The sequence below is a fragment of the Musca autumnalis genome, unplaced genomic scaffold (assembly GCF_047663935.1).
Source record: "Musca autumnalis isolate F117 unplaced genomic scaffold, ASM4766393v1 scaffold_3, whole genome shotgun sequence".
NCBI classification, from domain to species: domain Eukaryota; kingdom Metazoa; phylum Arthropoda; class Insecta; order Diptera; family Muscidae; genus Musca; species Musca autumnalis.
Genome location: NW_027411866.1, coordinates 113,979,684 through 113,991,930, shown reverse-complemented (window position 1 = coordinate 113,991,930; position 12,247 = coordinate 113,979,684). Strand labels below are relative to the sequence as shown.

General features: G+C 36.9%; 1 protein-coding gene across 6 annotated transcripts in view; it reads left to right on the top strand.

Annotated features, from left to right (window-relative positions):
* The window catches only part of LOC141397526 (uncharacterized), a 381,453-nt gene that overhangs the window by 356,086 nt on the left and 13,120 nt on the right, over positions 1-12,247 (top strand). For 3 of the 6 annotated variants that reach the window (XM_073973927.1, XM_073973926.1, XM_073973928.1), the window contains exon 6: positions 697-1,659. The exons of 1 other annotated variant lie outside the window; for it this stretch is intronic. In XM_073973927.1, the coding sequence (XP_073830028.1) occupies positions 697-1,469 (773 nt within the window). In that variant the 3' untranslated portion in view covers positions 1,470-1,659. Of the gene's footprint in view, positions 1-696; positions 1,660-12,247 lie in introns of those variants that run through there. 2 more of the 6 variants (XM_073973929.1, XM_073973931.1) reach the window with 1 other exon arrangement.

Sequence of the window (12,247 nt, the reverse complement as noted above, 5' to 3'; positions counted from 1 at the left end):
TGGATTCGATTGCGGAAGGACTCATTAGATCCGTCGCGTAAAAAAACTAAATTCACGCGGGGTACAAAGGTAATTTGTTTTTTTAAATTCACCCAACAAATATTGGCCTTTAGATTCCAATTACTAGGAAGCTGTAAGGAGCACACTCATGAGATATGCATTAAACAACGTAAAATCACGAGTTCTATAATCCTATTATTATGAGTTTTGAATATAATATTCGCCATATATATTAGTGGTAGTGGTGTAGGGTATCACATAGTCACATAGTTTTTTGCCAAATCTAAAAACATTTAATTTTATCCAAAAGCATTTAATTTGAATAATATACAACAACAATTCGCGTGTTATAAAACGGTAAAACTTGGCTTCAGGATAAATGCTGAGGGTATAAAAATAACTTCATGGTGACCATAGCTTTATAGCAGCAACAAATAGCATTTATTGTAACAAATGTTACTGTTGTTGCTTTACAAAAAATGTATTTATAAAAATATTCATTGTTTTAAATGTGTATCTCTTATATATTGTGTATTTTGTTCTTTTTCTTCTTCTACTTTCTACATATATATCTCTTCTCTTCTTTTTTAAATGTTTTCTCATTTTCATCTACCCTTCCACTCACATCCAATCCCATTTCCGAAACTCTCTTCCACACTCTTAACATATATTTTCTTTCTCAAACATTTGTTGTAGATTTAATACGCCTTATACAACCCGATTTAGATAATTTCGATCCACGTATTTGGATTGTTGCTGTCAGTATAGTACTTGGAACATTTGTGATATTAGCTATTGGATTATGTATAGTTCTGACCAGAGAGTGCTATCAATCATCTCAAGCGGGTACTGAAACTCACACAAATTCTCTTCATTGTATTAGTAATAATAGAAATAATAATGCTGATGGTAGTGGTGGTAGTGGCTGTGTTAGTGGTAGTAGTGGTAGTGGACGTTATCGAAATATCATTGAAAATGCTATATGTTCTTCTCCTACTGCTCTGGCTACGCCTACAACTATCACCAATATATATTACACCCAGACACAACATGGCCAGCAGCAACAACAACAACCACCACATCAAACGGCCCCTCACAATTATCAACAATCAATGAAAGAAGATGCCAATCAAAAAACTAATCAAATCAAAAAACAAAACAATCGAAATCTAAATCGATTTTTTAATCAATTCAAAAACAATCAAGACCTTAATAGTGGTGCTCCGAACAGCATCGTCAGTGGGGTTGGCAGAACAACTAGGCCAACCAGTACCATTTGCTATAGTAACCAACATCACATTGTTGTTATTGTGGATGTTGTTGATGATGACCATGATGGCGAAGGTGGAAGTGGAGGTGGAAATGATGCTGGTGATAATGACAATGCAAGTGTTGGTGGCGAATGTGATGATGCAGTAATGATGACATTGACTGCATCAGAATCTGCCAACATTGATACAACGGCTTAGAGTATTGCCGATAATGATGATGTTGTTGTTGTTGCTGCTTAAATTCTACTCCATGTAGAATACAAAACAAAGAAAAAAAACGCAAATAGACAAAACAAATCCACACAAAAACAATTGTTGCTGTTACTGTACTGTTGTTGCTGTTATTGTTGTTAATACTATTACAATTATTATTGTTGCCACAGCTTTTCATGATTTGCCTTTTGTTGTTGTTGCCCCTTTTAGTTTAACCATCATCGTTTTTGCTGCCGTTGTTGGTTGTTTGATTGTGTTACTGTGTTTTTATTTTTTTGTCGTTTTCGTTTTTGATGGCAACATTTTGTGTTACACATATTTTGTGTTGGTGTGTGTGCGTGAGCGTATTATGTGTTTGTATAAGTGTGCAAATATCATGTGGATGTGTGTAAATATGCTATAAGCTTATATAAAACTGTAACATATTTTTAAATGAACAAACCCTTTTCAGAAATTAAATTTGCACAGTGTTTGGAAGCGAAAAAGAAATATGTAACCCTAATGACGCACAGTGGTGGCACTTACATGAAAAGGTGTGATAAAAGTATTTTTATACCCTCCACCATAGGATGGGAGTATATTAAGTTTGTCACTACGTTTGTAACTACTCGAAATAATCATTGTAGACCCCACAAAGTATATATATTCTTGATCAGCGTGCAATTCTACATCGATATAGCCATGTCCGTCCGTCTGTCCGTCTGTCTGTCTGTCCGTCTGTCCGTCTGTGGAAATCACTCTAGCGTCCGAACGGATTGACGTAGGTTGATGAAATTTTGGGAAAATATGTTATATTTACGTAGCACTTTTGGTATTGAAAGCGGGCTATGTAGGTCCACGCTTTCGTATAGCCCCCATACAAAATGACGCGTGACGCGTCGTCGTTTTAAGGAATTTTTATGATATTTGGCCCATTTTACCACCGAATTGGTTGTAATTTGGTACTTTGTGTCTCCAGAGGCCAAAAAATATTCCTACCAAAGTTGGGTTATATAGGTCCACGTTTTGGTATAGCCCCCATATAAGGCCCCATATAAAGTACGCGTCATTTTAATATATTTTGAATGTATCAGACCCATTTGACGACAGAATTGGTTGTAATTTGGTATTTTGTGTCTTCAGAGGCCAGAAAACATTCCTACCAAAGTTGTGTTATATAGGTCCACGTTTTGGTATAGTCCCCACATAAGACCCCTTATAAAGTACGCGTCATTTTAATATATTTTGAATGTATTAGACCCATTTGACCAAAGAATCGGTTGTAACTTTGTATTTTGTGATTCCAGAAGCTAAGAAACATTTCTACCATAAAATGTTTATATAGGTCCACGTGTTGATATAGCCGCCATAATACAATATCTCCCGATTTTCGATATTTTGAACGTTTTAGCCTCATTATCACACCGATATGGCTGAAATTTGGTATTTAGTATTCTTTAGGCGTATAAAACTTTCCCCCAGAAATTTGTAGGTATAGGTCCACGCCATCATATAGCCCCCATAGAACGGTACCTTCCGAATTTCGGTATTTTGAAGGTGGTGGCCACATTAATCCACCGAAATGGCTGAAATTTGTGGTGGAGGGTATAAAAAGTTCGGCTCGACCGAACTTAACGCTTTTCTTACTTGTTAGATAATATATCGAATTGAAATTTTTATTAATCGGTCCTCGCCTAAAACACTCTAACAAAATATGGCAGTCCTAGGTCTAAGTTTTCGCGTGGTTTCCATGAAACCAATCATTCTGAATTGAAGTATTTTACTGTTACCAACACATTGTTCAAACGAATTTGTTGTAATCCCGTAGCTTGAGATTTTATTGCATAGTAAACCTCCCCGCGAAAAATTGTCCGTATTGGTCCATAATTTGGTATACTCACTATATGATTTATATATCGATTTATTTCTTCAGCTGTCAACCAACTATTCTAACCGAATATGTTCTAATAATGAACTCAGAGTTCAGAATACCGCCTTATAAAGAAATGTCATATCGGTCCACAGCCTCCATATTACCATCCTTTTTCTGTATTTTTACTATTACTTTACTACTATTAATAACACTGTGAACACAAATTTTGGGGAAGAGATAATTCGTTTTGGAGATGAAAGCCCTTGATGAGTATATTAAGAACACCGAAGGACAGATACGCCGTGAGTCGAACTTCAGCGTTGTGGCGTGATGAATTTTTTGCTAGAGACCCTGCAAGGCATCAGGAATTAGCGTTATATCTTTGTTCACTGTTGTTTTAGCTTATTTCTGGGATGACATGTCTTCAGTCAAATAGAATGAGGATTATTTTCGTAGAGCACTTCGACCTTCTAACTCGCTTTCTTCCATGTCCTTTTCGTCCTTTATTATAAGAGCCGCTATAAAAGTACCAAAAGATGACGTTTTTCAGCTTCAAAATATTCTGCAAAAATGTCGCTCAGAAAATTTTAAGTAACGCTCTCATTGACAACTAATCGGTTTTGTCGCGTTTTCGTGTCTTTCTGTGCATTTACCCTGTTTTTGTTTAGAAAAATACTATATTTTGTTTTTTGTATATTCGTTACAGAACATACAAAAACACAAAACACAATTTTTTCTGAGCAAACAAGGGTAAATGTCCAAAATGACTATGAAAACGCAACAAAATCGATTAGTTGTTAATGAGAGCCATACCTAAAATTTTCTGAGTGACACTTTTGCAGAACATTTCGAAGCTGTAAAATGTCGAAGCGGTTCTTGAAATAAAGGACGAAAATGACATTGAAGGAACCAAGTTAGAAGATGAAAATGTGCTACGAAAATAATCCTCATTCGATTTGACTGAAGACATGTAATCTCAAAAATATGCTAAAGCAACAACTAACAAAGATATAACGCTAATTCCGGAGGGCTTATAGGGTCTCCAGCAAAATATTCATCACGCCATAACTCGAAAGTTCGACTCACGGATATGTCCTTCGGGGTTCTTAATATACTCGCCAAGGACATCCATCCCCAAAAGCAATTATCTCTTCCCCAGACTTTCACCTCCATTTTGTTGCATAGTGTAATTAAAGAAAAAGAAGAAAAACAAACCCCTCTAAAGTTGACGAACCCCGCAAACGTTTCAAGCACCATGATCTGCGCCTGGAATGTTCGCACTCTTTATAGAGAAGGTGTAGTTTACGCATTGGCAGGTGTACTTGAAAGGTACAAGGCTGACATTACTGCCATACAGGAAATACGATGGATTGGCAAGGGCGTCATAACAACACCTAAAGGTGACCCACTGTATTATAGCTGCTATGACATAAAGCATGAGTTTGTTGCGGATTTGTAATTGGTCGGAGGTTAAAACATCTGGTCTCCAGCTTCAACCCAGTGAATGAAATACTCGCTACAATTCGATTAAAAGCAAAATTCTTCAACATCAGCTTTATTTGCGCTCATGCTCCCTTTGAAGACAAGGATGAACAGACCAAAGATGTATTTTACGAGCAGAAGAAACTTATAACCGTTGCCCTGCCCATGCCAAAATTGGAAAGGAGAATATCTTTGGCCAACATTCTGGAAATTCAGTCTCCACACTGAAACATCTGACAATGGCATGAGGCTGATAGACTTCGCAGCGGCAAAAACATGGCAGTCAGCAGTACCAGATTTAAGCATCTCGATATTCATAAGGGCAACTGGCTGTCTCCAGATCAAAGAACAAGTAATCAAATTGATCATGTTGTGATAGATGGAAGACATTCATCGAGCGTGTTGGATGTACGATCGTTCCGAGGTGCAAACATATTCTCGGACCCCTACCTTGTTGCAGCAAAGGTACGTATCCGTCTAAGCATTGCACATAAACCACGAACAGATACAACGCGGAAGTTGGATATCGGTAGGCTGCAAACACAACACATAGCAACAGCATATTCCACTCACCTGGCCAATTGCTTAATGAAAGCACTCCTCTTCCCGATAACATATCAGCATAATGGCAAAATATTGCCCACTCCATGCAAACAGCTGCAAAATCCATACTTGGATACCAGAGACCTCCACCAAGGAAGCCATGGTATGACCAGGAGTGTCGTGCTGCTACCGAAGAGAAAAATGCGGCATATAGGGTTACTCTACAATCAGTAGAAACGCGCAGCACACGAGATAGGTATCGGGAGAAAAGGAGAGAAGAGAAATGTCGAGAAATGGAAAAGCGGGTGTGTGAAAAAATCGAGATGTACCGGAGCCAGAATGAAGTCCGAAAGTTCTACCAAAGAGTGAAACATCAAACTGAGGGCTTTGTTACAGGTACATCCTCCTGTAGAGAACAGCAAGGTAATTTGGTAACTGATACGGGTATGGAAACAAAAATTTTCCATTACTCAATAGTTTCGAAGACGGCAATGACACCACAGATCCAATACCAGAAGATGGCATTGAATGTATGCCGCCCAGCCATGATGAGGTAAAGACAGCAATAAATCGGCTGAAGAACAATAAGGCAGCAGGAGCCGATGGCTTACCAGCCGAGCTGTTCAAAACTGGAGCCGACACTCTGATAAGGTGTAAGATTATGTAAGAGTAGTGAACGAATACTCGACGATTGGAACCTGAGCATCCTGTGCCCTGTCCACAAGAAAGGAGATAAGACTGTATGCTCTAACTATAGTGGCATCAGTCTTCTCTCTACAATCAGTAGTACAAGATAGTGTCAGGGATACTGTGCGAACGACTAAAGCCTATGGTCAACGAAATAATTGGGCCATACCAATGCGGCTTTAGACCTGGAAAATCCAGCATTGACCAGATATTTAACCTGCGCAAATCATGGAGAAGATCCAAGAGATGCAGATCGTCACCTACCATCTTTTTGTCGATTATAGCAGCCTTCGACATACCCCTAGGTTCAAAGATATTCCAAGCCATGTCTGAATTTGGTATCCCTTCAAAGCTCATTCGGCTTTGTACAATGACATTAACTGATACTCGGTCCTCAGTTAAAATAGAAAAGAACCCTTTTGAAGAGTTTAGTACCAAAAGAGATTTCAGACAAGGAGACAGCCTCTCGTGTGACTTATTCAACATTCTGCTGGAAAAGGTTATACAAGATGCGAACGTCAAAAGAAGTGGAACAATATATACGGCCACATGTTACTTGCTTATGCCCATGACATTGACATCATGTGTCGATAACTGATACCTTTGGAAAAGTCGAAAGGTAAACAGCGAGAGAGATCGGACCAACTGTTGACGTTGGATATTTTCTTAGTTCGGCTTATGGAACAAATGTTCTGTAATGGGCCAGCTACGTAAATAAGTAAGTAAGTAAAAAGTGGTCCTTTTTTAATCTATCTTCGAATTTGATATAAGTTTGAAAGAACGATTACGATGTGCAAAGATTGCAGCAAATCAACGAAAATCCTAAACTGCACACTTGTGAAAATTTTTAAATTGTGGTGTAGTTGTTGGACCCATATAGTACGTACTTACTTAGATGGCTATTAAACTAAACAGAACGTCTTGTTCCATAAGCCAAACTAAGAATAAATTTCCAAACACACCGATCTGCTGCTTTACTTCTCCAATCTTGGATGGCATATTTTGAGATATCAACTTTAACTTGGTCTTTCCCTCGGAGTTTTGGCGGTGCCGAGGTAAATAAGTCATTTACTACCTCAAAATTGCAATTCAGATCATTCACAGTTGGTCCGTGTCTACTGGACATCTTTGTCTTATCGCCGTTGACAGCCAGATCCACTTTAGCAGACTCTTTTTAAATTTTTGCAAAGATGGCTGTTACGAATCGAGTAGATCGACCTATTATGTCAATATCGTCTGCGTAGGCCAGTAATATTATATATTTACTGTGTATTTGATATTTTATCTCTATCCGTGTATACATTCGCTTCTAGTATGACCTTTTCCAGTAGAACGTTAAATAGGTCACATGATAGACTGTCACCTTGTCTGAAACCTCGTTTTGTTTCAAAACGTTCGGAGAGGTTCTTTCCTATTTTAACAGTTGATATTGTATTAGCCAATGCCATCCTGCATAATCGTATAAGTTTTGCAGGGATAAGAAACTCAGACATGGCTTGGAACACCTTTGATCGACTTGGGCTGTCGAAGGCGGCAATATAGTCGACGAACATGTGGTATGTGTCGTATTTGGCGCAGTGTGAAGATTTGGTCAATTGTCGATTTACCAGGTCTAAAACCGTATTGGTATGACCCGATTATTTTATTGACTATAGGTTTAAGACGTTCACACAGTACGCTCGACAGCACCTTGTATGCGATTGGCAGCAGACTTATGCCTCTTCTGTTTGTAGACACCGCCTTGTCTCCTTTCTTGTGTACGGGACATAGAAGTCTGAGGTTCCAATCGATGTTCATGCTTTCTTCTTATCTGCATTTCGCCACCGGCCTTGAACGGTTCGGCGGTCAGCTCCTGTTGCCTTATTGCCTTTCAGCCGATTAATTGCAGTCATGACCTCGCTTTGGTTAGGTGGTAGACATTCAACGTCGTCGTTTGCGGTTGCTTCTGCTTTATCTTCATCGCCGACCATATTTGATACTAAGAGCTTCATGAAATGCTTTTTGCAGATCCTCAGTACGCTATCTGTATCAGTTACCAGATTCCCGTCATCATCCTTGCAGGAGAATGTGCTTGAACCATACCCTTCAGTTTGGTGTTTTACACTCTGGTAAAATTTTCGGAATTCATTCTGACTCCTGATCATCTCGAGTTTCTCACGCTCACGTTTTTCTTGCTCTTTTTTTCTTCGGAAAATACGCTTCTCCTCTTCTCCGATTATTTCCTTTCGCGCTTCGTGTTGCTATTGAATGCAGGGTTGCTCTGTATGCCGCGTTCTTTTCTTCAGTAGCCTTACGCGACACTCCTGATCGTACCATAGATTTTTAAGTGGTGATTTTTGGTACCCAAGCACAGATTTTCCGGCCGTTATACGTAAGTGGGCTATTCTTTGCCACTGCGCTTTCAGTAATTAGTTATGTGTAAACTGTCTTATATGTACAGCCAGATAATCCGGAGGGTAATGAGTTTTCATTACCAGGTAATGCAGGAAGTAATGACATGTGCTTACCAAATTTTTGCTGGGTTGTTTTTCCGAAATTGCTGAAATTTGGTATTTAGTCTTCTTCATAAACTAATGCAATGCAACTCGTGGTGGAGGTTATAACAAGTTCGGCCCGGCCGTTTTTACTTGTTCATAGTAGGCGGTGTTTTGACTAGCCTAAAGCTTAACCCAAATGTTTAACTTTCCATAAAGAAAGCAGGGTTTTCCAAACTTGAAGAAGACGTTTGTAAATCTTTACGTTTGAATGCACATGTTCGTAAAGTATATATTACACGAAATGCAAAATCACCCAAAGCGCTGAATATACATGAGCCGTCAACGGTATACTAAAGCAACTTTATGAACCCGGATTAAAGTATCTAAACTATATTCAAAACATTTGAGACCGGGCTCACTTGGCTCCTAAAGCTTTGACATTAACATTCCGTATTCATTTGAAATTATATTATATTTCGTTTTCCTAACATTGTGCAAGTTATGATGGTTTGTTCTGTATGTGAATCTTTCATAAACAAAAAAAAAAGACAAACTAAAATGCTATGTAAATACGTTTATTGTTGTGTAACATTAGAACTATATCTATAATAATATATTTATTCATAATTATACATATTTGTTTTACATGCCATATTTTTCAAATTTCAAATCTATGGAGAACATTATATATTCATTTATTACTAATATATACATACATATTCATTATTTCAAACATATAATTATTAGCTTTAAGCATATGCTTTTAAAGTTAAATTACTAGAAATGAATTATGAAATATATCGTCACCATAAATGCCGGAAGACGTCACCCACAAAAATAAAACTTTACAGGAGAAGCAAAAAACGTTATAAAATGAAAACGGTGTTATAAAATATCGAAAAATTTTAGTATCGTGTTTTAAGACAGAGAAGAAATATATTTTTTGAAAAAAATTAAATTTTTTTCCAGAATGTTAGAAGCTGTGTGGGTTACGTCTTTTGGCATTGTATTTTTCTGAAATACTAAAAGACGTAACCTACAATTTATTGAGTATACATTTGAAGAAACTAGTATAAATGAAAAATTATAAACCAATTAGGACTGGTTTATTGGCCTACGCGGTTAAGCGAACTTTAAACTGGCCATCTGACGGTGTTGGGTTCAATTCCCAGGCTTGACGTTGATATTTCAATGGACCACAATAAGGTGAACTGTTTATTCCAACCATCACTATAATTACTTATAATTTCAATTGTATTAGACGATATTAAATCTGGAATATTTATTGTTGTATTAAAGTCAATTTATGGACAAAATATAGTTCATATAAATTAAGTGATCTGTAACAGTTTAAATGTAAATTTTAATTGTCATAAGGAATGTTGTCATAAAAGTAATGACAATTGAAATTAAGCGTTTTAAGTCTTGCAGGTGTTGGAATTTCTTTTTTGAGACTTTTAGCCTTTGTGTGTACATCTGAGAAGGATCCACTGCCTCAAAATTTTTGGAACTTCTCTATGGTAGATTATACTGCTAGGATCAAAAGCCAATGCTCGCAGTGACTGTAGGATTTCCTGTCTTTTTGTATAATACAAACCAATACAGAAAATTTGCGTTTTTGTCCTTTGGACCTATTCGATTATTACAATCAGTTGATCTCTATTAAACCATGGGTTGGTTGACCAGACCATCTTTTGCAAACTTACAGCCTAATCGTATCCGTCTTTAATGAATACATCTTTGTACTAGAACGACGTGAATTTTGACCAAATACACGTTTTCGTATCAACGTCTCAAATTTTGAACATTTCCGTTCGTTCTTTCTCTTGGAAAAATGAACAATATCGGGACGAGCATTGCCTTCCGAATAACCACTTCCTTTTGTCCGGTTAACATATTGTTTTCCATATGTGCGTTTCAGATGTTTATTTAAATCAGGGCATAGGTCTTCTGTCATAATCTTCAATTATGGATTTTTTCTGTAAGACCAGTAAAAACCGTCTAAAGTCAAAGTTATTACTTTAAAAATTAACTAAAAAATGGTCTTTGTGATTTTTGAAAAAAGCCAAAACCATTCTTGAGATATGGTAACCTAAGAGTCAAATTACACATATGGAGAAATAAGCTGAGTAAAAGCCAAACTGTTAAATTAACTACACCATGTGATAGGTATTTCCATAAGCTTTCATACCTTACCCATTTTGTAGTAATCGGTTCAGTAGAACTGGGTCTAACCCGGTTTTGAACCTGGACTTTCGGGTCAAATAACCGGTTAACCGAATCCGCCCCCGTGGAAATTATACATTAACTCAATAAGCCCTCCCTCTGGCATTATAATTGCTGCAAATATCAAAGAATACATTGTTTGTACTGCTGTTTAGTTTTGAAATAATGTGGGTTACGCCTTTTGTGTTCTATGAAAATTACAGTATGCTGTTACGTCTATTGGCATTTCTTGAATAGGATCGTTATTTTTAAACGTAGAAGCTTGAAATTTTGCCAGAGCATGTATTTTAGCTTAATATATCAGATTCCATCAAAAAACGAATTTCCATTTCCATGTCGGTTACGTCTTCCGGCATTTATGGTGACGATATAGAACTACTTCATCAGATGGTTCAGGGGTATAATTCTCGATAAGGTATTGCTGGATTCACTGAGAAATTGCTACGGGTTGCTAGAAGAATTTTTCGCAGCAACAAGTTTAGCCAGTATCTCCTCCTTTGTGAGTGTAACTATGTCTGCTTCTTCCGAGAACCACTCCACATTTCATATAAAAAGGGAATCATGGATCACCACTGACCGGTCAAGACATCAACTTATATACAGACGTATATACCGTGATGTCGTGACCGGTCAGTAGTGATCCATGATTCCCTTCTTTTCTGCTTGGAAATTTTGACTTCAAAAGGCTGATCAAAGGTTGTTGCAGAGATGCTCTATCTCTCCACATTCCCAGATGTGTATAACATTTGATGTGTATAACTATTGACAGAATATCCATCGTGGTGCCCGGACATAATTTCCAAAATGATTTTGGCCGAACGAATTTTGGGAGTTATGTACATAACTCCAAAAAATCGCGGACATAACTTCCAACGTTTTTTTCTTAATTTCAAAATTATTTTTTTGCTTAATTTTGAAACTTATAATTATACAATTTGTTATAGATTTTAGGTTAGAAGTTAGAATGTAAGCGGAATTATACATTTGAGAAGGCCTAAGTGCCAACCAATGCCGAAATTATTTAAAAACGAAATTATGTCCGAAATTATGTCAGCAGCAGTACGGAGAAGTTTTACCATACTACGGTATTCGACGAAGACATTTTGTATACATGACATTTTTTTAATTTTTCTATATGGACTTGTAAAAGAAAAAAATACTTAATTCTGAATCGTGCGATTTTTTCAAAAATATTTTCGCTTTTTGGCTTTTCGCTTTTCAGAAAGTGTTTGCAAATTTTGACACAATTTTTTATTGTTTTAAATAGTGAAAATAGTTCTGTAAAAAAATCACACATTTTTTAAATATTTTCGCCTGCGGCGTTTTTCAGAAAGTGTTAGCAAATTTTAACAAAATTTGTTATCTTTTTAAATTGTGAAAATATTTTTGTAAAAAATCGAGCGATTTTTAAAATAAAAATATTTTCGCGCGATTTTTTCAAAAATATTTTGACCTGCGGCGCTTTTCGTTTTTCAGAAAGTATTTCAATATTCTTA